Below are 27727 nucleotides of genomic sequence, written 5' to 3'. Positions count from 1 at the left end.
GTCTTTTCCCACCTCCTACAACCAGTCAGCATATACCCAGCAGTTTCCCAACCTCTCGAAGAGCCAGGAATGCTTCCTGTTAGAGACCCCATCACAGATCACCAAAACATTAAAATGTGTCCATGGCAAGTAAAAATCAGGTGTAACTTTACAACGATTGGATTGCCTTGCCAGTCAACCTAAAGTTACGTTTTAGAGAATTTAAATATTTATTGATTTCAATATTTTAATTTGTTTTCACATCTTGGAGTCAATTATTTTTTCCTACAGCAAATATAATTGTAGATTCCTGAAAAGCATTTGCGCTTTTGGTGCTTTATATACAAAAAAAAGTTCTTCTTTGCTTTTTGTCCATTAGTGAGTTCTTCTTCTTTCCTTTTCCTGTTTACAATAGTCAATGACCGTTCCAGAGTATGTGAAGCATCTGGAAACTGCTGTGTGTTTCGTGGGTGATGCTTCATGCATGTAATGCTGTGGACTTGCAACCATGATCTCATGCACTTGTGTCCATATTTGACCAAGAGCGTGATGATCAAATCTTACATTTGCCATGTACCCTATGGGCTGCAAAGGGCTTTCTCATCTATTGTCCATTTGTTCTCATTTGATTCTCACGGTAACCCAAAGAGCAGAACGTGATATGCATTATAGGACAGTTACTCCTGATTTTACCAATGAGAACCCACTGCTTAGGGCGTGAAGTGACTCGCTCAAGGTTATAGAGGAAGCAGCAGAGCCAAGATGAGAATCAACATCTTCTGGGTTTCCTGGGGGCCATGCTGTTTTCAGGTCTTTAATCAGCCCTGGGGAAGAATTACTCCTAGAAAAGGAAATTAAGCAGGCTTGAATCACTGGGATAACTTCAGCTTTGTGTGTGTGTGTGTGTGTGTGTGTGCGAGTGATAACAGAATTCCAACCTTGAATATTCTCTATTTGTCTCTATAGACAATGGGATCAAATTTAATTAACTAGCTAAACAAATACTTATTTAGTGACAGGCAGTGTTGTAGGTGCTGGAGAGATAGCTGGAAACAAGAAGACCACATTGGAGATGTCACAGAGAAATGATACATTCACAAGTCAATATAGAGTATATCAGATGTTGATCAGTGTAAAGGAAAAAAACAAAGCAGGGTGCGGAGATAGGAAAATAGGCAAGGGATTGCTATTTTATTTATAGTGGTCAAAGGCAGCCTCAACAGTAAGATGGCATTTGAGAAGAGACTTAAAGGAAGTGAGGGAGCATGTCCTGTGGATACTGGGGGCAGACTGGCACAGGTGAGCATGTGCAAATGCCCTGAGGCAGGGACATGTTTGTTGTGTATGAGAAACAGCAAGGAAAGCAGCATAGCTGGAGAAGAGTGAGTAGATTGGGATGGAGGGAGAGAGTTATTGGCAGGAAATCAGGTGAGAAGGGTCTGCAAGGAGAGGTGGGAGACAGGGAAGATCCTGCGAGACCTTCTAGGTCATTGTAAGGTCTTTGGCTCAGAGATTCAGAGATCCCTTGAGGGCTTTGACCAGAGGAATTACACAATCTGACATATATTCTTAAAGGATTTATGATGGACTGACTTGCCCTCTGTTAAGATATTCCTGGTTAGTTATATTTCCACCTTGAACAAGAGACTCAGTCCTGCTTTGAGAGACTGCCATGTGGGTCTTTCTTTTCCAGCATGTTTAAGAGCTGTGGTGAAGTCACATTTTCATAACTAATTTATCATTTGAATCAGTGATTGAGCTCCACCTACGTTCCAGGAACCATCCCGGGCGTTGGGGATTCAGGAGGAAGAAAGATAGCGCTCCTGCTCCCAGGGAGCTCCTCTGACTGTGAAGACATACGGACAGTAAATGAACAAAGAAAAGACTTCAGCTAATGAGAAGGGCTAGGAAGAAAATAAAACAGAGGGAGATGCAATGATGACGCCATTGTAGGGGCTACGTTAGACTCCAGCTGGATTTTGAAATGAGGAACTTGGGCAAAAAAATATTAGCACATGTAGAGCAATTTACAGTTTACAAATTCAAAAAAGTTGGCAAGAAAAATATTCTGATTTTTTCAATGAGGAACCGAGGTTCAGTGAGATTTAGCCACATGCCCAAGGCACTTGTAAATGGGGTCTGAATCCAAGTTTTCTCTAATTTTCAGTACCAAAGTTTTTCCCACAATATACACCACTATGGAATGTGACAGTAGGGCCGGTAACCCTGGGGCGTAGGAGGATGGAATCAGCAGTGGGTTAGGCAAGGCAAGAAACATGCGCCAAAGCAGGAAGAGAACCCAAAAGAGCAAGGACAGTCGCTGGCTCCCCCTGAGGTCACCCAGGACAACTGGTAGGATACAGAGAGGCTCCAATCCACAGCCCCAACTCCCACAGGGCCCAGACCTGCCATAGACGGCTGCTCTGAGCCACCCGGGCTGGGGGGTTGGGGGGGAGCCCTGGGTCACATGTGGTTTCCATCACTGCATTTATCTGCATCATTGTCATCATATTTGGAAGATGACTGAATCCTCATTTCTGTCTCAGGCCTCTCCAAATTGTGCAGGGGGTACAAGTCAAATCTGGAAAAGCTACCTCATCTCTGGAGGGCAGAAACAGGGAGAGGCTTTAGGAATGTACAGTAATGTCCCACCCACGCCCCTTCCCCCCTTTATTAAAACAGATCTGAAACAACAAACGTGTAAGATTTTCCATTGATCATGTCACCCTGCCTTGTTAACCTTGCCCTTGGTACACACCCTGCTGGAGTTTTCTGCAGCCTGAGGGAGGCTGGGAAGTGTCTGTCCTTAGCTCTCACTCACTCCCATAATAAACAATCACTAAACAGCTTGCTGCCCTAGGCAACTGGTTGTCCAGCTTGGCCAGCCCCTGTGACTCCAGCCAGAGAGGAGGGTGGGAGATGATCTCTGTAGAGCCAAATCCAGACTCTGAGGTCAGGGAGCTGGGCTTTGACCAGAAATACTGTTTGGAAGCCAGCACTATTTTGCGGTCCTGGAGGACCTTCAGAGGAACTGGAGGTCTTCAGCTGAGTTGTCCAAAGAAGTTCCCAGGATAGATAGCAGGATCTCGGGGCTGGGGTGTGTGAGGGCAGTTGAAGGAAGGACCAACCATCTTGCGCTAATGATAACTAAAGTCACTTCCTGCCTCAAATTTCCCTTCTACAGCTGGGACAGCTGTCAGTTCTGCTAGTCATCCATCCCTAAGAGACTTCGCCTTAAAAACCACCACAAAATGGGAATATCATCACTTTAGGGACTGGGACAAGCTTGACCAGCTTAAATGAACCAATTTCGCCTCAGCCATTAGAAAATCTCTTTTTTTTCACCGTGATTGGATCTCTTGGAGGCTTTCTACGGAACAGATAGATGAAGGGGCTGCAGCAAGCGAGGAAGGGATGTACACGTAGATAATGAGCATTTAGGATAGGCGTCTTCTCTCAGCACACAGAGACAGCCATGGAGAATTGTAACAATCCCTATTGATTCCAATATTTTCTCTTTATTCTTGGGAATTGGGGCGTCCTTTGGGGGGAAGAAAAAAAGAGATGGGCTGTGTAAGGAATAAGAGACTTGTTTAAATAAAATTATTGGGCCTCAGAGTGCCAAAGGTGGGCGGGGAGAGGCATCCTTCTGGTCTGCGGTGGCCTTCTGTGAAGTCTGTCTTTCCTCCCCCATCCCTCGGGCTCGCCCCACTGCTCCATCCGCACCCTGCCTGCCGCCTGCTCGGGGAGGCGTTCCCGGTAGGCAGCCGACGAGACAGGATTCTCGAGGGCGCCCGGGGCAGCCCGAGCGGCGAGGCCCGGGAGCGCCGGCCGGTGCCCGGTTCCCCCGGCGCCGCGCGCGCCTCTGGGCGGCGCTAGTTCCCGGCGCGGGGACAGGGGGCGGTGCTGCCCAGGCCGGGGTCCCCGCCGGGCGCGCCCAGGGGCCGCGGGGCTCTTAAGGGGCCACCCCCCGCTCCGCCTGCAGCGGCCCACGAGCCCCGGGATGCCCGCGCTCCCCGCGTCCCCGCGCCCCCCGCGCCGCGCCGGCGCCTCGGCCGGCGGCCGGGGGTTATGAATGGGCGCAGCGGAAGCACCGCCCCCCCCGGACGTGACGCTCGGCCAATGGCAGCGCGGGCTGCGTGGATGGATGAGGTCAGCGCTGTCGTGTCGGGAATGGAATGTGTAAGTGTAACATTCAGAACCGGGTAACATTCGGCGACCGAACGCGGCGGTCGGCAGCGATCGCGCGGGGGCCTGCGAAGCGCCGCTCGGGGCCGGCACTGCCCGCGGGGAGGACGCGCCGCCGCCGTCACCCAGCGCCGCCGCCGCCGCCGCCTCCAGCCGGGCCGCCGCGCGTCCCGGGGGCCGGCCCCGCGAGCGCAGGAGTAAACACCGCCGGAGTCTTGGAGCCGCTGCAGAAGGGAATAAAGAGAGATGCAGGGATTTGTGAGGTTACGGCGCCCCAGCTGCAAGATGCACTAGCCGGCTGAACCCGGGGATCGGCTGACTTGTTGGAACCGGAGTGCTCTGCACGCGAGTGTGGATGAGTTGAAGTTGCTTTCCCGGGGCTCGTTTTCCACGCTGCCGAGAGGAATCGGAGAGGCAAGGAAATCACTTCGTCTTGCCATTGATTGGGCATCGGGAGCTTTTTTCCCCCCTCTCTTTCTTTTCCTTCGTCTTGTTGCATGCAAGAAAATTACAGTCCGCTGCTTGCCCGCCCTGGGTGCGAAATATTCAGCCCCGCTCTCCGTCCATTGTGCAACCCAAAGATGAAAGACCGAAGGGGAGAAAGTTAAAGAAATCGCCCACATGCGCTGGATCAGTCCACGGCTTGGGGAAAGGCATCCAGAGAAGGTGGGAGCGGAGAGTTTGAAGTCTTTACAGGCGGGAAGATGGCGGACTGGAGCTGAAAGTGTTGATTGGGAAACTTGGGTGATTCTTGTGTTTATTTACAATCCTCTTGACCCAGGCAGGACACATGCAGGCCAAAAAACGCTATTTCATCCTGCTCTCAGCTGGCTCTTGTCTCGCCCTTTTGTTTTATTTCGGAGGCTTGCAGTTTAGGGCATCGAGGAGCCACAGCCGGAGAGGAGAGCACAGCGGTCGGAATGGCTTGCACCACCCGAGTCCGGATCATTTCTGGCCCCGCTTCCCGGACGCTCTGCGCCCCTTCGTTCCTTGGGATCAATTGGAAAACGAGGATTCCACCGTGCACATTTCCCCCCGGCAGAAGCGAGATGCCAACTCGAGCATCTACAAAGGCAAGAAGTGCCGCATGGAGTCCTGCTTCGATTTCACCCTTTGCAAGAAAAACGGCTTCAAAGTCTACGTATACCCGCAGCAAAAAGGGGAGAAAATCGCCGAAAGTTACCAAAACATTCTAGCGGCCATCGAGGGCTCCAGGTTCTACACCTCGGACCCCAGCCAGGCGTGCCTCTTTGTCCTCAGTCTGGATACTTTAGACAGAGACCAGTTGTCACCTCAGTATGTGCACAATTTGAGATCCAAAGTGCAGAGTCTCCACTTGTGGAACAATGGTAGGAATCATTTAATTTTTAATTTATATTCCGGCACTTGGCCTGACTACACCGAGGACGTGGGGTTTGACATTGGCCAGGCGATGCTGGCCAAAGCCAGCATCAGTACTGAAAACTTCCGACCCAACTTTGACGTTTCTATTCCCCTCTTTTCTAAAGATCATCCCAGGACAGGAGGGGAGAGGGGGTTTTTGAAGTTTAACACCATCCCTCCTCTCAGGAAGTACATGCTGGTATTCAAGGGGAAGAGGTACCTGACAGGGATAGGGTCAGACACCAGGAATGCCTTATATCACGTCCATAACGGGGAGGACGTACTGCTCCTCACCACCTGCAAGCATGGCAAAGACTGGCAAAAGCACAAGGATTCTCGCTGTGACAGAGACAACACCGAGTATGAGAAGTAAGTGGCTCGGCTGATGGGGCCTTTGCCGGGCAGCCCTGGGCCCTGTCCACCTTCGTCCAGGTGTGAGGTTGGGGGATGGGGGTGGGGCAGAGGAGCCCTCTGTCCTGTTTCTTCCTGTTTGGAGCCTGGGACTGAGCAGCCTGGTTCAGGTGTTGGCTAGGAGCTGGGGACCAAAAGTTTGAGCTTCTTGGGCAAATGGAAAAGCCTGGAGCACTTTCCTGGGCCAAGTAGGCGACAGCGACAGTGTCTCTCTCTTGCTTGGAAAACCTTCAGGGCCATGTGTCTCTTGTGAGAGGTGTGGATTTGATCCAAGTTTGGAAACTGCTTCACTCGTGGGTGCAGGAGGGTGTTTGTGTGGGGGTGTAGGGACCCGGAAAGGCTCTGAGTCCACCCTCAGCCTGGAGACCTTCGCCCAAGATTGATACTTTATTTGCTTTTCTCACGAGCAGAGAGAACTGCTTTCCCTGGAATTTTCCCAGCCTCCAATTGCCATCTTTCGGTAATCCTTAAATTTGTGTTAGCAATGGAAGTGTAATTTTAGCTACTAAACTTTCTGTGTTTGTCTACGCCCTCTCCCTCATGGCACTCACTTTTATGAAGGGGGACTGTAAATTCTTGGGGCCTGTGATCTTGCATTCGTTCATTCATTCATTCATGTATATTTGTTTGTCTGTATATATCCTGGATCCTTCGAGGAGAAGCTGTTTTTAAAATCTGGGCCTTAGCCCCACTGCTGTAAACTCCAGTTGCTAATGTAGATTCCTCTTTCCCTTTTGTTTTTGTCTATTTGCATGTAAATTGGAGACTGTTACTCTTTGAATGGGCCTGAGATGCCTCCTTACCCTCTGTAGTGAGGCAAGTTTTGTCCTGTTGCTAAGTAACTGAGTTGGATACTTTGTAGCCCTTCTCCCTCCTTTGCTTTCCCAGTGACAGTAACTGACACACTGGATTTGGGATCAAAACTAGTTTCCAGGAATCTGCTTTACCCTGAGCTGGGTGGGTCAGTTTCCTAGTAGATGGGGTGGGTGCCCCACGCTCTGACTTACCTCTGGCTGTGAAAGAGTTAGTGAGCTCCTGCAGTGCATTTCCACGTTACGCCAGTTAAAAACCAGAGCAGCCTTGTGCTACCCGGGGAAGGAACGGGCACCTCTCGGCTGAGTACAAGAGGAACTGGCAGAGGTTGGCAGATTTTGCAATTGATTCATGAAATGCAGAATAGGCAAAACACTTCGCAAACCTGATTGAAGAGGAAGGGGTATGGTGGGAAAGCAGCCCGGCAGTGAAGGGTTTGATTGTGGTCTGTGGACTCCTCACACACTCAGCCTCTGTAGCAGTGATTGGAAGGGAAATTAAAGTCCTCCTCTGCTGGATCATAGACAGCGAAGAAGAAAGTATCAAACACTTGGATTCCCCAGCCCCCAGCCCCTCTTGATTTTCAAGCAGAGGAAAAGCCGGAGGCTAGGGTCAGTCATGAATCTCTATTTTACTCTTCTTCAGGGGCAGCTATGGATGAATGTTGGGTGCAGTTGCAATGGATTAAAATGTTCTCACAAAAGAAACAAACTATGGTTAGTAACGGACTGCTTTGTTTACAAGACATTTACATTGACCTATTCCTGTGGGAGCTTGTAAGAAAAAAGTGCTTATAGCCCTTCAGGAATTTCTTTGTCTGGCTTATAGGGGAGTAACTGGAGAGGAAGCTAACCTCTCAGTATCTTCTAAACAGTCTCACCGAATTTTGTAGAAGGATCATGGTGGTCCTCATTCTTCTGGAGGAGCTGGAGCTGAGATCTCACCTTAGGCGGTTTGAATTATACATTTATGTGGGAAACAGCCTCAGTCCAGTAAACGATCATATCTTCTTGACCCTTTTATTCCCCGCAAAATAATTAAATGTCTACGTTCTCTACTGAAGCTTTCTCTAGAGATTGGCAATGAAGGAAGGAGGGGTTGGTTTCCTAGAAACTTGAATTTTTGCTAATTAACTAATTTTTGACCTCTTTGTGATTGGGCCAGGAAATCTGACACTCACACCCTTGTTTTGGTTTATGTTTAAAGACCACAAGGGGTCAGGCCCTCAGGATTGGGTCTCATTGGAAAAGTGACATTTAGTTGGGAGAGCAAGTTTACTCTTTCTCCTGAGCAGAGATTTCTTTAGCAGAGTCCCTTCTGGATTTTCTCCCTGTTCCCCTTTTGCGTATTCCAGCTCTGACCTTGTTTAATAGGACAGGATGGTGCTGCAGAACATTAGTCTTGTCTAATATCTGCTAATATCCATTAGTCTTGTCTACTCAGAGTTTTAACTCATTTCTCTCGTTGGGTTATCAGAACTCTTTATCTTTGAGAAATGATGCTTGCAGACATTACTGCCTTTCACTGTTGCCTTTGGAACGCATGAAGATGAAGAAGCAGCCTGAAATGTGGTGAGAACAATTGTGCCTAGTGAGCAATGCGTGTTGTGCTCTGGAGTGACAGCAACTCCTGTTCTACTTGTACTGATGTTTTCTATCAGTCGGTCCTGCATATGTGAGATTGCAGGACTCCTCAGATCAAGTGCTGATCTCTCCATGGCTTCAGAGAGGGAGTGATAGGGGAGTTACGGCTACAGAAGTCATCTAAGTCTGACTTCATACCGATTTCTCATGTGACTTTTGATGCATAACCTTGAACATTAGTTTATCCTTTTGTGGAGTGGCGTTTAGACTGCATCAGGGGTGCTCTAAACATTCATTTGGTAACGACTTGTAAAAACGCCATCAATTTTCATATACTTCTCTTTTTTTTGGAGGAAGATTAGCCCTGAGCTAACGTCTGCCACCAATCCTTCTCTTTTTGCTGAGGAAGACTGGCCTTGAGCTAACATCCATGCCCATCTTCCTCTACTTTATTTGTGGGATGCCTGCCACAGTGTGGCTCGACAAGCAGTGTGTAGGTCTGTACCCGGGATCCGAACCAGTGAACCCCGGGCTGCCAAAGCAGAATGTGCAAATTTAACTGCTGCATCTCTGGGCCGGCCCTCCTTCTCTTCTTTATTAGCAAGTGCCTATGAAAAGTCTTCAATTTAATTTGCTGCTGCGAACAACCACATATAAGTTTGCTTTGGACTTGTGGGCTTTGATAATTAGATTGAAAATTTGTGGTATCATGGCAAGTTAGGCTCCTATAGAATATGTACAAGTGAAGCAACTGAAAAAAGTTGCTTTCAGTGAAATTCAGCCTTATGTGACAATAAAGATTTGGTGCTGAATAATTGTGGACTTCCATCTCACCTGCACTTTGGTGAAAATCAGACGTTTATTAGTAAAGGTAGAGAAGAGCTACATAGAATGAAGGATAATACTTTTCTCTCGTAAAAGAGCAGTCATTTTGACCCAGACTTCCAAGATTATATGAAAACATCTATTTTTATGACACCCGTAATTAATTTTCATCAGTTACATATATTAGCAGATGTAGATGACACCGGCTAAAATAAGTCGCTACAGTGATTAGAAGAGTTGTAATGAGGCTTTAGAGAAATTCTTTCTATTTTACATCCTTTGAGCTTCTTATGCATCCTTACAGAATTACTGTACTTTTGCGTGAACTTCATGGTTCAAATCCCTTCAAAGGGCATTATTGTGAAACTTCAAATTTGGCTTTCTGAAATAGAAGAAAGAGAAGGAAATGAGAGGTGGCTTCTATCTTTGACCCCTCCAAGGAAAGCAGTGGCGAATATTTTAAGCAGCTCTTCTGGGAACAGACAGGATTCTGTGCAGGCCTTCTTGACATCTTTTCCTGTGTTTGTTGAAGCTGAACCTTACAATCCTGGTATTTTTCAGGGTGTTGAAGCTAAGTGATCATTGTGCTTCCAACATCCTCATCTTTAGAGAGACAGAATAGTCAAGGGATTTGCTTAAGGTCAGAAAGCTGGTTGGTGGCAAGGGTGGCCCTAGAATGCAGGCCTTCCGATTTTCTCCTCTTGACCTGCAGTCTTCTGTCTTCAGTTACAGACACACTTGAAAGCTCTCTAGCCACTAGATCCTTATTGATGGTGTTTCTCATGGCATTTCTCTTGGAATCCTTTGGGAAGCTGAGGATGTCTTTGGACAAACTTTGCAAGAAAAAAAAAACAACACATACACTCACAATTATGTGCATTTCGCATGCAAAATTATGAAGTTGGCAAGTGTGTCTTCTTACACTGAGCTTCTGGATCTCTCTGCTGCCCCCTTTCTCACCTCCATCTGAACTTGCTTTCTGGAGAGAGAGCGCCTGAGAGCCTTATTTGCAAGGAGTCCCTGAATACAGGTTGAGGTGTTCGTGCTCTTTCTGGGGACGTTTCCATTTTGATTGAGTCCCGTTCAACAAATGATGGTTTAGACTGGAACCTGTAACCTCAGCTGGAAGCCTGCAGGATTTTGTCATTCAGAGAATGGCTTGCTACTAAGGCTTGGGCAAGCCCCACCTGTGGGAGGCCACCTTTGGTCCCCCTGACTGTGACAGCAATTTTGGAAGGCACAGACTTGGCAAGAGGGGAGAGGTCACACCCTCAGGTGGTGATTGTTCTCTTTGTCAGAGGGCCCACAGAGGGGCCTCCGCAGAGCACAGTGCTAGAAACACCTACCAACAATGACCTTGAGTACGCTAATGTCACACCAAAGGTTGTGCCTGATAGGGCCTGGCTGCTTCGCTCACAGATGTCTTGCAAGGTATCTTAAGATTCAGGCCATTTCACAGGTGCGTAAACTGAGACCAGTGGTGGTGAGCTGGTTTGTCCAAGGCTGCACAGCTTGAAGGAGCTGAACTGAGACTACAGCCCGGGGTTTCTAGTTCCTGCTTCTCTTCTTTTCACCCAGGCCTGCTGCTGCCTCGTTACGTTCACTTTTCAGCACGGCCTGGTCAGAAGGAACCAGGTCAGGCTAAGTGGTCACTGGATTCTGCAGTCCCCTGAACACATTCCCTGTTCAGACGTGAACATGGGAGCTCGTGCTTCCGTGAGCTTAATGACTAATTGTTTTTACTTAAAACTCTTCCACCTGTGACCAGGTGCCTTGAGTAAACAGGGAGTCCCTCAAAACTGGAAGATTTGTTGAGTGCCTGTTATTTGAATTTACCTTTATTAGCTCATTGAAGCCTTTCAGCAACAGTGTAAGATGGGTTAAATGCCCATTTTACAGATTAGAATGCAGTCTCCGAGACAGTCACGGAGCCCTGAGTCAGATCTAGTGAATAATTGGTGGTGATCTAACGAGGGGTCTTGGGTTCCGAACACCATTCTCTTTCCTCTACAAAACGTTATGACTTTAAACAATCAAACAAAATTTCTGCCTGTTTACATATTAGTTATTAGTGGGGTTAGTGTGACTCAGATGTTTGTCTGTCAGATCTTTTGTTCCCCCTGCTTTCCTTTAAAAACATGTTTCCCAAGAAAAAAATGGGCTCAGAGATGCGATAAAGATGGCTCTAAAAGCATTGAACTCTGCCATTCAAGGAACATTGTAACTTTGTCTACATAGATTCTGCTTTGAATTCTCTCCTAAGAAAAGTGAGGAAGGAACTGTGTGACCTTTGCCCTCGCTGATAGCACCCTGCTGGGCTTGCCTCTGTATTGTAAGTGAAGAGTGACATGGAGACTGGAGTGACCATTGCCCCAGCTAGGCAGTGTGATCCAGTAGAAATGGGAGACCCATTGGAATATTCCATTTCTTTCCTTTTTTTTTCTTTTTTCTTTTATTGAGGTGGTTTCTAGCATTGTGTAAATTTTAGGTATACATCATTATGTTTTGACTTCTGTATAGACTGCACCAAAAGTCTAGTTTCCATCCATCCCCATACGTATGTGCCCTTTTAGCCTTTTCACCCTCCCCCAACCCCCTTCCCTTCTGGTAACCACCAATCTGTTCTCCTTATCTGTTTGTTTATTTGTTTATGGAAGTTTCCATTTCTGACCGAATGGGCTAGTTTCCTGGAGAGTACCACGCTACTGCTCCCAGGTCCTTAGGCTCCCTAAAGAAAAATGGCACTAATTAGGAAAGTTATACACAGCACTTGTGGGAAAATACAGAAGATATGAAGATGAAAATGAATTTCTTCTCTAATCTCCATTGTAAGAACTAACCACTGTTACTAAACTTCAGGGTCATCAGCCTGTTACACCACCCATATATGCCTCTATGATGATATCATTCTTCTCTGCATATCCAAGTACCTTGTATACATATGTCCCTTATTATTTAATTAATAGTAAGTAAATAATGAATTCAGCACATTTTTCAAAAATGCCTTGTTTGTGCCAGACACATAGGTGTTGAAGCAGCTGGGGCTGCTGCCGTGAGCAAAACCAACTCTTGACCATTCAAGTCTGTCAGTTATACAAAGTCAAAGTCAGACTTTATATATATTTTTTCTACGTTTCTTTTTTCTTCACATTACTCCAGGGCATTTTCCTGTTCTAGTAAATAGGAGAATCCTATTAAAATAGGATTTTTAATAGCTGCATGATTTTTTTTCTAACTCATAGCTGTACCATAGTTTATTTAACTATTTACATTTTCTTACTTAGGGGTTTCCCTTGTTTCCCATCTTCTTTTTATTATAAGGAAGTCTGTGATGAATTTTACCGTATTAAATATTTGTTTTCTTCTTGTTTTCTCTGTCAGCAAACAACACAGAACTTCCTCTCCGCCCCCCACCGCCCCTCCACAATCCCTTTTGGAGGAGTAGGTATTTTTAAGGTGAGTCTGAGCACCCATTTAGTGAAACAGCCGTCATTAAGTGACTGCTTAGATAAACATTTGTAGGTGTTAATTGGTCCTATAGGGGGTCTTCAAAGCTCCCACAGCTTCTCTTCCCTTTGAAGTTTTGTTTTTGCTCAAGCCCAGAACCTCTCTTGCTGAGCAGGTGCCCTCACACTTCTGTTCTCTGCGCTGGTCAGCCTTTCCTGGGATGTCAGAATTCCCAGGCCTAACCTGGGTGGATGTCATGGTTTGTGGCTAGCTGTGTCTGTTAATCAAGGCTCTCGTTTCTAATGTCTCTTTGGGTGTTGACTCCGTGGTCCCTTGGAGGTGAACTGGGGCCGGTGGCTTTATCTCTGGGCATCCAGGTAAGGTCTGGGATTCTAGTGCAAGTGGAGCCCTATTCGAAGTGTTTAAAAACCGAGACAGGAAACAGAGTGAGCCGACAGTTTATGCCTAGTTGTGTTCAGGGCTTTCTTGGCATCGCAATTGCTTTGAACAGCAGTGAGGTTTGTGGGGATACACTTGGTTTATGTACCCTTGTTCTTCCGGGAAGCCCTTTAGAAGACAGACTGTGACCCTGGACCAGGGAAGTGACTGACCCACGCAGATGCGTGGACTGGGTGCTTAACTTCTCAGCCTCAGTTTCCATCTCTGCAAGTGGGGATCATAATACTCACCTCACAGGGTCATCGAGAGGTTCAAATGAGGCAGAGTGTGGGAACGTACCTTGTAAATGCTAATGTGCTCTCCATGGTGTTGGTATGATTAAAAACCATCTTCCTGCTATTTTCTAATCAACCACAGAGGTTCACTTAGTTTCATAACTTGGCTCTTCTTAACTAAGGCACAGAAATAATTCTGCTCATCTCTTCCTTGATACTTAATCCCCAGGAAATTGTGGTAGGTGCCCTGGTAGCCCAGCCATTGCTTGTGTGGGCTGTGGAAAGACCTCCACCGGGCGTTCAAGCTAGAGCTTGCAGGTGGCATGGGGCAGGGGTGGGAGAGGTGGAGGGGGTCTCTGGGGCAGTCAGGCACTGCCTTGGTTTCATGTCCTCCAAGTTCCCTGTTTGACTGCTCTAAGAATGCAGGCTCTCCCTTTTGCGGTTGACTTGCACGCCCTCACCAGTTGAGGGTGACATTCGGAGGGGTACCTTGTCTGAATGGAGCTTAGCTACTCAGTAACCTCCCTGGGCTGGTTCCGCAGGCCATTTAATTGTGAAGAGCAGAAAATCACTCAGGCCACCTTCAGTCACAGGATAGATTGGCAGGGGACGTGGGACAGAAACTGAAGTGGAACTGCTCCAGTAAGTTCTCAGGACCCAGCATAATACCTGGGATTGGCTCCTTTCTTCCCTCTCTGGGCCTTCATGTATTCCTTGGCTAGCATGTCTGTCCCTGTGTGTATCTGCCAGCTACTGGCCAGTCTTTCCTGAATTCCCTCATTCAGGCCCTCATCCAAGCCTGATTGGCTTTACTGGTGATCATTACTCCTTCTGGGGAGAGCCATTCATATTAGGCCACCTCTTAGGCGTTGGTGGTGACCTCATCAGTTAAAAGATTGCCCTGTCACCATTCTTGATTTAATTGGTGGCCATCCTCTTGCAAAGAACAGTCTGAAGTTGCTTCCTGGAACAGGGGACTGTGGTTAGGGGAAGTTGGCTGTGGCAGGCACTGTTAAAGCCATATCCTGTTGGCACTGACATATTTGAGCCCCGTTGATGATGATGATAATAGCAATGGCAACTAATATTTCTTGAGAGTATAGCATGTGCCTGGTAATGGACAGTATCTTCTTCAATCTTTGTGTCCACCCTAGCAGGAAGATACGTATTTTAGATGCAAAACCAAGGCAAACAATCTTTAAAAGTGACGTGCCTGAGAACACTCACCTAGGATGTGACCCGAGGCCATCTGACTTCTAAACCTGTGTTCTTTCCCGGGGCACCGTACTGCTTCTGCACAGCTGGAACTGATGTCATCAAGACCACACACTCACAAACAATAGTGTGGTTGATTTATAGAGTATCACTTGGGTTTCTCACCTAGAATTTATTTAATCTTCCTTTAAACAGACAGTTCTCAACAGTTTGGTAATCTGGTTTCTCAGCCCACAGTAGATTAGAAGCAATAAATTTAAAGAGAGGGGGTTTCTTGCAGACAGATCTGGGAAGAAGGGACAGCTGGCAACCCAAAGGAAGGAAGCAGGCCAGGAAATATAAGATGTAACGCCTAGAAGAAGTAAAGAGGCATTGCAATTTAAGAACAGCTGGCCCAGTGCCCGAGAGTGTGTCCTACAGACTCCTCAGGAGTGTGCCTGTAAGTACCACCACCGCGCACCGTGCCTGACACCAACCAGAGTTTCTGTAAATATTTGATGAACTACACCACGGTACAGTGTTGACCGTGAGCCATCACTTGTGTACACTGTCCTTTGTTTAAGAAAGTAGAGGAACAAGTAATGCATTTTATAACTTTTTTAACCCCTGTGGTTAAAATAAAAATATTTTGGTGTTCCTGAGAAATAAGCTGTCCATTTGAAAACTTGTCTACCCAGCTTAGCAAGTTCTCCAAGGGCTCTGGGTACGTGGGGTCTCCTTTGAGTTAGCGTTGGAGTTCTGGTGTTTGTTGCTAACCTGTATTTCTGGGGTTTTATGACACATAGCAGTACCTTAGAGTTAGAATAAATGAAAAGCTTTCTGGTATTGTGGTGTGGGCCTGTGGTGCTAGCTATTCTTGGTTGACTAGTGCCCCCAATGACATGGGCTGTGGGCTCAGGTAAACACAGTTGCCTTGGGCTGGGGCTGGCCTGCCTGCCCAAGGTGTGGAATATGGAGGTTGGGGATTGGAGAAGGGAGGTGCCCATAAGGGGGTGAGAGGACATCTAGTCTGTCGCGTAGGGGTTGCCCTGGCAGGTATGTTTGGGGCACATCTATAGCCTGCTGTTTCCACATTCCTAGGGGTGCCCAGGATGGGAACTGATGGATGGAGGTATAAAATGGATTTCACACTTTCTGTATACATTCTAGCACCCTGACAGATTGGTGGAAATCATCCACAGCACTGCTCATAAAAAATATGACCACGCCACCACCCTACTTGAACTCGCCTTTGATGCTTCTCTCATAGTTCATTCACATGAAATCAAGTTGGCATTCGTCCTGCTCTGCCTGCCTCTCCATCCCTGGCCCCACGGCAGAGCCACGGTCCTCCTCCTTCTTCCACTCCCCGTACACCCTCTTCTCTCTTTCTTGGAAAGCTGTCCTCCCGCTCCATCTTACTTTTTCCAGAGTCTCTTGCTTGATGCCTCAGACTCGGTCAAATTCTCCTGGTGTGTGCTCTGATAGAACATTTAATACTTGCCACAGCTGTGGTCAACTGTTTGTTTTTCTCTCTCCCCAGTAGATTGTACAGGCCCCGAGGGGAGGATTCATGTTGGTTTTTCATTAATTTACCAACAGATACTTATTGAACACCTACTGTATGCAGGCACTGGGGATTCAACAGTAAACCAAACAGACACACGTCCCTGCCCTCAAGATGCTCACCGTCTAGTGGATGGAGGCTGATACCATACCAGTTATGTCATATGTTAAAAGGTGCTAGATGCTGTGAAGGATAGACGGAAAGGAGTTAGGGCAGTGGGTCTCACCTAGGGAGCTTCTCAAAGAACCCAGGGCCTGATCCTGGCCAGACTCTCTAGCGATGAAGTTCCAGGTTTTTATAAAGCTCACTAGGTGATTTGAATGCACAGTAAGCGTGGGAGTGAGGGAGGGTTTTGCAGTCTAAATGTGGAGGGGAAGGAAGTCGTCCTTCGGAAAGTGACATTGAGCTCACTCACTGTTGGTCCTTCACAGCCTAGCACCATGCCTGACCGACCCATACTAGGCACACGGTTTTTGTTGGATAAATGAAAAAAAAATCACATTTATTTAACCAATGGAAATGTTGCCACTGTTGACCATAAATTCAAAGTACGGATTCTGTAGACGGCACTCTCTGGTTTACAGCACAGGCCTTCCCATGCCTCCTGCAAGTTCTGTTGGATCATATGCTGATTCACCCAGAGTTTCTTTTTGTTTTCAAATGGAATGTTTCTTCCAATAAACTTTATTTTTCCCCAAGGTAGTTTCTTTCTTTTTCTTTTTTCTTACTGTTCTGTTGGACGTGCGTGTCAGTGAAAGCAATTAAAATGAACTGAGGGGTTTGCGGCATACTACAGATCTGAAGAATTTATTGCTACAGGAGAAACCATTGTGGTCTTTTTATCATTTAATTTGAACAGTCTGTAGATATTGGGACTTTTTGTTCCCCCTTAATTGCAATTTTTCTCCCAAATGGTGGGTTGAATTTAACTTTTGGCTTACAGTTTTTCTCAGGTTATGTCCAAACTCTGTTAACTAACATTAAAAAATAGCCCCAGGGTATATAGTGACATGGTGCTTAATTGAGCTATCAGGCTTCTAATGAATTCATATTGAGATTTATCATTTAATTAAAAAGCAAAGGGGAAAAAAAGCACAGGAAAGGTGTGCAGTCGTTTCTCCTACTGGCCTCCATTTCCTGTGTTTAAAATCTCCTGTCTTGTTTATGGAGCTTGTGGAATCATATGGGAAATTGCGTAAAAGTTCTGACAATGTATAGAAAAAATAGAGGATGTGCTGTACCACAATTACTTGCCTTCTTACTAGGTCTTAAAAATCGATTCAGATTTGGTGGGAATCATATGACACTTGATTAGGTATGAATTACGTTTTATGTTTTCATAAAGCTTGGTATGGTTATTTTCCAAAATGGTTTCTAGGTCTGTATATCTGAACCAGTCTGAAACTCTAATCAGAGGGAATCTAATACTGAAATGCTTTTGCTTTACTGAGAGGCAGAGAATAAATTTTTCTTGAAAACACCATGTCTTATATGCTACATGCTCCTTTAAAATTCACACTGCATTAAAAAAGCTACTTTTAAGCGACACCTTTTATGATAACTGCATTTTTAGGTATGCAAGTGTAACGTTGCAAACCTGTAAATGTGGGACAGCCTTTTTTTGATTCAAAGAGTAGAAATGTATAATATTTTCTGTGTTTAGATTGTAGAGTTATATTACATGTTTTTAAAAAAATTGAGCAGTGTTTTATGTTTAGATAAAATTTAAGTACCTCGATGTTTAGTATAGTTAAAAGATGGAGTAGTATTTTTCTGCACTTATTTTAGATGTGGACATATCTAAGGAGTAACTCAAGTAGGATAAAAGAGAGCAAAAAGGATTAAATATCAAAATAAATCTTTTTTTATTGAGATATAATTGACATATACCATTGTATTAGTTTGAGGTATATGCTATAAGGATTTTATGTCTATATATAGTGAAATGATTACCACAGTAAGTTTAGTTAATATCCATCACCACACATCATTACAGAGTTTTTTCTTGTGATGAGAATTTTTAAGATTTACTGACGTAGCAACTTTCAGATATACAATACAGCATTATTAACTCCAGACACCATGCTGTACATTACGTCCTCAGGGCTTAGTCATCTTGTAACTGGAAGTTTATACCTTTGACCACCCTCACCCATTTCACCCACCCCCCACCTCTGACAACCACCAGTCTCTTCTCTGTCTCTATGAGTGTGGGTTTTTTTTAGATTCCACATATAAGTGAGATCGTACAGTATTTGTCTTTCTCTGTCTCACTTATTTCACTTAGCATAATGCCCTCAAGGGCCAGGCATGTTGTCCCCAGTGGCAAGATTTTTTTCTTTTTTAAGGCTGAATAGTATTCCATTATATGTATATGCACACCACATTTTCTTTATCCATTCATCCATTGATGGACACTTAGGTTGTCTCCACAGCTTGGCTATTGTAAATAATGCTGTCAAAATGAATCTTAAGTTTCTATGAAAATAAGCTCAGAAGTGAGCACCCTTAAATTCAAAGTATGAAGTATATATTCTAGGGGGGTGCCTCCTTGGGCCTCAGTTTCCCTCATCTGGTTTTCCTGCACAGAGACCTATGAGCTCATCACTGCTTGGGGCCATCAGTTCTGTACACACATGCATATGTCTGTATGTCTGTCATATGTTTGTCTGAGGAGAGGAACAAGGTTCAATCATGCTTTCATGGTGTCAGATAGTTTTGTCTGCAGGGAAGAGCACTAAGATCATGGAAGTGATCTTAAAGACCTAGTGTAACTCCTACATTATATAGATAAGGACATAGAGATCCAGGGAAGTTGGGCAGCTTGCCCAAGGTCGTGTAGCTGGTTGTGACAGAATGGGGAATGAAACACATATCTCTTGACTTCCAGCCAAGGATGGCATGGAGGTTGTGCACGCGCGCTCTGGGAACTAGTGGCTTCAATTTGAATGGCTGTTCTGCCACTAGCTGTGAAACCTTGGGCAGCTTACTACTCTGCTTCCGTTTCTTCATTTGTAAAATGGGGATAATAATAATTCCTAGTTCATAGAGTTGTACTGTGAGAATTAAATGAGTGATATTACATGTAATGTGCTTAGAAGAGTGCTTGTAACATAGTAAGCACTCAATCAATAACCATTGTTACTGTCCTGAACCTGTTCCATTAAACCACGTTAGACTTGTATAATTTCAGGCTTACAGTTTGTGTGTGTTTATCATTGTTTTCATTGCATTTCTTTCATTTGACCTGTTTACAGCTCATTATAATTGCAGTGTGTAATATGATACAGCCGCTTGCCAGTCAGAGAAGCTCAAGGTGGTTTGGCAAGTGCCCAGAATTCCAACCACCTGTTGTAACTGTTGCCAAAATACAGATTTTCATTTCCCGGAAGTTGTTCAGCCAAGGGTGCAAATCATAATGAATTTATGTCTTTAAAAATAATTCTCCTTTTACAAAAGTGTTATGTTTCCCACCTGTCTGTGAAGCTGAGCAATCACGTGGGGCTTCTTGTTTCTGCCTCTAGAAAAAAGCATTAAAATGGTGGCAGATGTGCCAATGGGATCCCTTGAAATGACTTTCTGAGATAAATCCATGGGAGATGGAGAAGATAAAACTATTTTTTCTTCTCTAGCAATTCAGATAGCCGAAGGAGCCATCCCATCATGATGGGGTATTTAGCAAGTCAGGGAGCAATAACAGTGAATAACTTTCTGCTTTCAACAATTTGCATGGCTATTAACAATTGACGACTTTTCCTTTAAGATGACATTATCAGCAGCAACAGAACCCAGACCTTTGCACCATTTCTGCGAGCTAAGTTTAAGCAGTGTGTGCTTATCCCTGATGATAAACTTATAACAGTGTCAAGGTGAACATTAGGGGGCCAATTTTACCCTGGGTTTTGAGGATCTGGGAGGGTTCAGATACATCGTAATGTATATTTTCATTCTTTCTCCCAGGAGACACAGCTGCTGTTATGAACAAACCCGTTGTTAGAGCTTTTCTGTAATACCGTTTCTGCCACCAAATCCAACACGATCTGATTCCTACTCGATTCTACCCTGTAGCAGGCGTTGCAGTGACTGGGGTACAGCATGGGTCAAACCCTGTCCCTCGGATCTTCACCACATCCAAAAAAAAGCATGTTAGAACAGGATTATATCCTTGTTGTAAACCGCAGAATCTTATAGAATGTTCTCTAACATCAGCTTTTGACAAAGAGACTCGGGAATAATTTACTAAGTAGAAGTAAAGTGAGACCTTCATGCCCTCATCTCACATTTGATTGCTTGATTCCACACAAGAAGCAGGTGTGCATTTTACATACACTAGTGACTATAGGGCTGTATTTGTATGTGGAGTAAATATTCAAAATCCAGATTGTTTTCTTCTGAGAATGTTTCTTGGTCAAGTGTCAGATATTATTTTCTACCAAGAATCAAGGTGCTATTTTTTTTAAGGTATGCTTTTTAAATTTTGGGTGAGGAAGACTGGCCCTGAGCTAACATCTGTTACCAATTTTCCTCTTTTATTTTTTTCTCCCCAAAGCCCCAGTACATAGTTGTGTAGCCTAGTTGTAAGTCCTTCTAGTTCTTCTATGTGGGATGTCGCCACAGCATGGCCTGCTGAGCAGTGTGTAGGTCTGCCCCCAGGATCCGACCCAACGAACCCCGGGCCGTGCAAAGCAGAGCGTGCGAACTTAACCACTGGGCCATGGGGCCAGCCCCCGAGGTGCTGTTTTTAAAAGGACTGCTTTTTTGGTCCCCTTCTCCTTGTTCCAAAATTCTCTCATCTCTTCTCCACAAAATAAAAATTGCCCTTCCTCTTCTCAGTAAATTGACTTGTAGATTCAGGCAGCAGCAAGATATTTCCAATGAACTCATTTAATTAGATGCAGTGAATTAATTGGACTTTTTAGACATGTCTGTGAAGGTCTAAAATACTCACTTTTGGAATTCCGGGGTCGGTGGCCTGGGAAGTTTCCCAGTTCACACCTATTCAGGACATGGTGTAAGACCTACCATTTGAAGCCTGCCACTTGAGTTCCCCTTGGGGGTGTAAATAGCGGAGCATAAATCAGCAGGCCTTTTGGCCTGCCCTTCAGCCCCCGGCATTCCGTGCTTATCACCCACCTGATCAGCAGAAGCCTCCATTAAGCATTTCTCCGTCCACACGGCAGGTGAGGTGGTAGCCTCAGGGTTTGTTTCCAACATGGGCGGAGGGACTCTTCTCCCTGCTCTGTTCTCCCATCCTCTAAAATGTATGGGGTCTGGGCCTGCAGGCTTAAGGTCCTCCTTATGTTCTGTCATTCAGGGTCCCGAGAAATTCTAGAATGTAGATTCAGGGCAGTTTTAAACCTTAGATCATTCTGCCTTGCCTTATAATTATTTAGTTTTTGTCTTCCTACATTTATACACCTTCCCAGGTCAAGCTGGTTCATCCTCCTCTGTGTGTCAAGTTCACCCCCCACTGCAGGAGTTTGCCTGACAGGTGCTTACTTAAATGTTACTGTACTTGATGAGCTCTTTGTAGTCCTTTCTTAGTCTAGAAATTCCTGGACCAAAACAGATGGAGGTAACACTGTGGCACACTGTGGAAATTTTCATCTTCTTTGTAGTTTTCTTCAGTGTATGTCTTTGTCAGAAATAGATCAAGGGGGCCAGACCAAAAAAAATGTTCGGGTCAAAGTATGCAGCACCTCCTTTCATGGTGGGAAAAGGCAACTGACGGGCCCTTTCTTGCTATGATTTGCCTCCAAATATCTTTTAATCGCTAAGTTACTTGGATATTTCACACTTTATATTCTACTTGGACTCAAATTGGTAACTCTTGTCTCAAGACTCGTGTGTTTGTTTTGAATCTGTTTTGCTGGCATTCACAGTGCTGACCAGATCCTCAAGAAATGCTTGTTGAACGAGTATCTTTTGGTCATGGTGGCCTCTTAATGGAGAAAGACTTTTGAAACTGAATTATTTGAATTCTTTAATTTTGTTTACAAAATTAAACAACCCAAAGGGGATGTTGTATAGAAAAATAAGTTTTGAGGCCAACCCGGTAGTGTCGTGGTTAAGTTCATGTGCTCTGCTTCGGCAGCCTGGGAGTTGCAGGTTTGGATCCCCGGTGCAGACCTACACACCGCTCATCAAGCCACGCTGTGGTGGTGTCCCACATACCAAATAGAGGAAGATGGGCACAGATGTTAGCTTGGTGACAATCTTCCTCACCAAACCAAAGAAAAAGTTTAGAAGAATCCTCTATCCCTCTAACCCCACCTTGAGGTTCTACACAGTAGGAGTGAAATTAGAGATTCCTCAAAATCAGATGATGGTTTGCAGCTTTGAGATAACTTGAGCCCTTGATTGTCATTTTAGCTACATGTAGGTTCTCGGCCATAGTTCTGTAGTATCCCTAAAAGCTCGCATTATGGAACTTGAACTGCATTGTATTGTCTAAGACGGGCCTCAGTTTTTGGCCAGGTACAGTTTCTGTTGCTTCCTTCTGGAGAGCAGGCTGAGAGAGTGAAGGCGTTGAAGAGAATTGTGGTGGAACTCTCCAGGCCTCTCCACGACAGAAGAACCTTCTGCTCATTCCCTTGGTGCTTCAACTGCCCCCCTCCAATGAAGGGACCCACTGTGCCGTTGGAACCAGAACCTCTGTCCCCACTGTCTGCTGATGAATGGGGCACCAGCGTGCCACGCTCAGCCAGCCATCTGTGGTGCAGTCAGCTTTCCTGAACTCTAATCCCATGTCATAAACCATCCACAGGAGGCACAGGGGTACAATTCTGTGGCCTCATCCACCGGGGACATGGTTTCCCACAGTCTAGCCTCAGCCTCGCACCTCCCACCACCGCTGACAAGGATGCGTTTTACGCACGTCTCTCTCCTAGGTACTCTCCAGCCTTATCAAGGGACCATCAGAAGCACTTTTCTGTGGCTGTTCCCGAAAGCCCTCTCGCCAGTCTGAGTCACCTCACCCTACCCTACTTCTTCCTTTTAGTTACTCTTTTCAGTAACCCTCCCTCCTTCCTGTGAAGGCTTGTGTTCACGTGCAGGCACTTGCACACACGCGCTCACACTCTTCCTGTCCCCTCGCTCTCCCTTATCCTACTCCAAGCCTCCTACTGCCGTTCAAGTCAAGCTGTTCTGGCTCATAAGGGTTCTCATCTCAGAAGCTCTATTTCACATTTAACTTTTAAGTTAAAGCCACTCAAGCGTTATAGCATAAAACAAAGTCTGGTGAATGTTTTGGGGGCAAAAAAATTTTTTTTAAATCCAGATTGCAGAAGTAATACTTGAGCATGGTTCAAAGTTCAACATTACAGAAAGCGAAAGTGACCTATAATACACCCCCCGTTACCACCTTTAACAGTGGAGTGTATATTTCTTTCTTTCTAGGCACATAGCATTTTGTTTCTCTTCTTGAAAATAGGATCATTATATATTTATCTCCTCTTTGGTAATTTCTTTTTCGAATCAATTAATTATACATCATGCATTGTCCCATGTCAGTACATATAGATCTTTTTTTTTGTCTCCCTCAATTTAACAGCTATAGGTTATTCTGTTTTGAAAACAGTCCTTGGGGTTAGATTACAATAAAGTGTTCAATGTGGCACTGGACTCCTGATCACACTATGTCTTTCTGTTTATTCACCCCCAGTTCTTGGTCTGAGAACAAGCAGTAGCCTAAGTTTTTTCTTTTGTTTTTGGTGAGGAAGATTGGCCCCGAGCTAACATCTATTGCCAGTCTTCCTCTTTTTGCTTGAGGAAGATTGCCCCTGGGCTAACATCTGTGCCAATCTTCCTCTATTTTTGTATGTGGGATGCCACCACAGCATGGCTTGACGAACGGAGTATAGGTCACCCAGGATCTGAACCTGCAATCCCTGGGCTGCCAAAGCAGAGTGCATGAATTTAACCACTATGCCACCGGGCTGGCCCGCTAAGTATTTTTTTAGCAAAATGACTTTTCTTGCGGGGAGGGATGACTAGTTTAAATGCTTTATTTCCTCATTTGTCCACCCCTGTTTAAAAATCTATTTTAAAGGCTAAAAAAGTCTTAGGATTTTAATTGCTTTTTTTATTATAAAATTAATACAGAATTTATTTTTTCCATTTAGCCTAAAGACCAATGTCCACTAACAAAAAGATTATCAGTCTCATGTAACAGAATCAATGAAAGTGTTCCACGAATCGGGGCTACTCTGAGATTCAGAATTGTGGATGGTAGAAGTTGGGGTGTGACCCCTTACATGAGTGTGGTTTGGAAAAGGTTCGTTGATATCGTTTGTGGAAAGTTGGTTGGGAGATAGAGTTGCAAGCTGTTTCATGACGTTTCACACAGTGCTTTCAAAATCTCTGCTTATTTTCTGTCTTGACACCAGTGAGTGCAAATCATAACTGGCTAGATGATATCAACGTTTAGGACCAGGGTGGAGAGTGGGTCTTGCTATGATTTGATTGAAAACAAACAAGAAAACAGAAGCAAAGGGAAAAAAAAAGTAAAAAAGGATACCGCATTTTTCTTATTGTGGGACTAAAATGCTGCATGCTGAATTTTCACTTTCTGATTAGAACTGACAGTTGAACAGATATGATTTATTTCTTTGGGGTCAGGAAGAAACTGTCAAATTTTAGTTTGACTGTTCTTTTTTCTGTTTCCCCCCACATTTTCTTTTTTTAAGCATGGCTGTATTAATCAGATAGCAGCCACTCTTCAACATGTCCTTCTGTGGGAAGTGTTTGCAGATTAAGTCTGAACCAGGCCAGCAATCACTTTGCGTTTTTTTCTGATGTAGTAGAAATGAACCTGGTTCATTCCATCTCAACAACTTTACCCAAATGGGTCAGAATGGACCTGCCTGATTTCATAAAGGAGGGCTAATGTGAGTCGAGTTTAATACAACTGTCATTAAAACATGTTGATTTTTTTTTTTCCTTCACCTCCAGGTTTTGTATTTCTGTGCACATTGGCCTTAATTTACCCCAAACGAATCTATGAATGACCTTGTTTGAGTATCTCTTGCCGATTTCAGCTCCTGAGCAATAACCCTGGCAATGTTCTCTCTGCTCAGCTGGGAGGGTTAGGGGTATTCTGTAGTTGCTGTTTGATATATTTACTTTCTACCTGCTGGCTTCAAACAGTATTAATTTTTATGTGCTCATTGTGCATTGCGTTTAATTAAAAGCAGTTCTATTCACAGAGGTACTTGTAGAATTTTTTTTTCCCCTGAAATGAATAAAACAAATAGGCATCTGGTATTTGTTTTGTATAACACAATCCCCATAAAATGAAGAGTAATAAAACATAATTATCTGTGAAGGCTTGTTTTATAAGCCTGAGAATGGGCTTGTTTTTACCAGTTTTTAAATTCTACTCATACAATAAAGAATCTCTTTGTACATCAATACATAACAACAATAACAACAGAAACTTCCTAAATTACATGCACGAATCCAACTTATCTTTTATTAAACAACTTTTTTTCTCCATTATAGTGTACATGATAAGAATTTGCCATCACATTCCTTCTATGTAGACACGTTAGATTGAAGGAAAATATGTACTTCCTGTTTTATATTCTAAAATCACTATAGCTTTCTTCATGACTTTTTTCCCATAGTTAAAGAAACAATTTTACAGTCAGTTTTTGAATTTTTTTAGATCACAGACCGCTCTGGATTCTAAAACCTCCTTGCAGAAAAATACACATCAAACTTTTATCTACATTTTTATACGGTTTGTACACCTCCTGATCTTTGGTTAAAGATGCCTTCCTATGACTGATAATTATTCTGGAAACTGTACTTATCTTCTAAAGCTAAGGTTTCAGCTTTAGTATGTGAATATGTGACGAAGTAAATTTGCTGAATGGTTTTGTAGCATTGGATTCAATTTCAGGGTTGGGCTCCTTTCTAGGAATGGAGGCATACTCTCATCTGACCCCAAAAAAAGGAAAAAATCAGAATGTGGGAAGTATAAAAATTATTAATTCAGAAGTGGATTTGCCATCAGATTGGATGGCGGTGCCTGCATCCCTGGGGGCTCCTGTTCCCCAGACTGTTTTTATTGTTTCTATCCAGCGCTAGGCACGAGCCTTGAAGTGGCAAATTCATCCTCTGAGGTTGTGTGTCCATTGCTGCAAGAATAAAAGAAGCAGGAACAAAATCATGCAGCGCGGTATTTCACGATGACAGTTTTATGTGGTTGTGTGATGTTGCAGCGTCTTCTATGCGATATCGACCCTTTTCTTTGAATCAAAGCACAGGGTTTTACTGGGGAAGGCAGGCTTCAGAAATAACTGAGTCTAACACAGAATTAAGCCTCTAAATAGATAGCCCATCCTGTCTACTATTAAACTAATTGCTTATAGGAAGTAAAGGTATGTATAGCTAATATTTATATCCAGTTTGGGTAGTGATTTCTAATTTTAGATGTCTAACCCCTTTTTCCATTATCTTTTTGCATTGACATTCTACTGAAACATTCATATTATTGTGAATGCAAGCTCAATTAAATAGATGTAGATGCTTGGTTTCTCCCTCCATGTTGTCATCTATTGGAGAATGAATAGCTTAAAATAAGAGCATCAGTTCCTCATCCAAAGGGAGGCTGAATATTCCAATTCTAGATCGGCAGTCACTCTGCATGCTTATTTGAAATACCACTTTTGAACATACTTGGCAACTTAAAGTGCCCAATTAAAAAGCTCTCTTGAAAGGGGAAGTCTGGGGATGTGCAATTAGTCTTCAGGGTTCAGAGCATTTCCTTTATATATAGAAGGCCACGTTATGAAATCACTGGACACAATAACTTTATGCCAGGTGCTTACAATAGAAGGCATTTTCAGGGTGGATTATTTCTGTACTCTTCCTCCTAAAATGGTTTACCTAAAGAGGCTCCCAGCTCCATGAAAATACTGGTGGCGTGAAAAAAATTCGACGGCGTGCTTTCATAAAATTTTAGGCAATTGATAACAATAACTGGCCATATAAATGATGGACAATACATAACCCTTATACAAGAGTGCTAAAGTTCTCAGACTCTATTTTATCTGATTGACAACCTCCCTCCTCCCACTTCTTATTTTATTTTTTTCAAGAGAGGAGAGTTGGGTGCCTGAGAATTTGCCAGATATTGTGCTCCTCCTCACTGAAAAATGAAGTTTCACTGAGTAGAGCCAGATGAGCTATATATTCGAAGATTATTAATAGTGTTTATGATAGAGAGACCAAAAACACTAAGCGCTTAATAGCTTTCCATATTTACAAGTCAGATTCATCTGAGGGATATCATTCTTTTATTTTTCTGGTGCTTGAAATGTTCCTTTAAAATAGATTATCAGGGAGGATACACAGTGACACAGAATTTGTTGGCTGTGAAAATGCAGAATGGATGAAGCTTTCCTTTTTAAATGCTCTGCAAGAAAACAGGATTCATTTTCTTTGAGTGAAAACACTGCTTTTTGCCTAAGTGAAGTCACGCACGAGAGTAATGAAAGATAGATAAGTGTATGTGAACATGTGGCTCCTATTTCCCTATCATATAATAGATGAATCCATTAAAGTTTACAGTAAAGTGAATGTCTATTGAGTGAATTATTTTTCCCCAGTGACTTATGTAGAAATGATGTTGTCTTCCACTAGGCTTTGAATGTAAT

The 27727-nt window shown here is 44.2% G+C and overlaps 1 protein-coding gene across 1 annotated transcript in view; it reads left to right on the top strand.

The window, feature by feature from the left end:
• Positions 1–4128: 4128 nt before the first annotated feature.
• Positions 4129–27727, top strand: part of EXT1 (exostosin glycosyltransferase 1) — a 271026-nt gene continuing 247427 nt past the window's right edge. The window contains exons 1-2 of the mRNA XM_070631922.1: positions 4129–4252; positions 4358–5919. Coding sequence (XP_070488023.1) covers positions 4958–5919 — 962 coding nt within the window. The 5' untranslated portion in view covers positions 4129–4252; positions 4358–4957. The remainder of the gene's footprint in view (positions 4253–4357; positions 5920–27727) is intronic.

The sequence above is a fragment of the Equus przewalskii genome, chromosome 8 (assembly GCF_037783145.1).
Source record: "Equus przewalskii isolate Varuska chromosome 8, EquPr2, whole genome shotgun sequence".
Taxonomy (NCBI): Eukaryota; Metazoa; Chordata; class Mammalia; order Perissodactyla; family Equidae; genus Equus; species Equus przewalskii.
The sequence above is the reverse complement of the archived record's forward strand: the minus strand, read 5'-3'. Positions and strand labels throughout refer to the sequence as shown.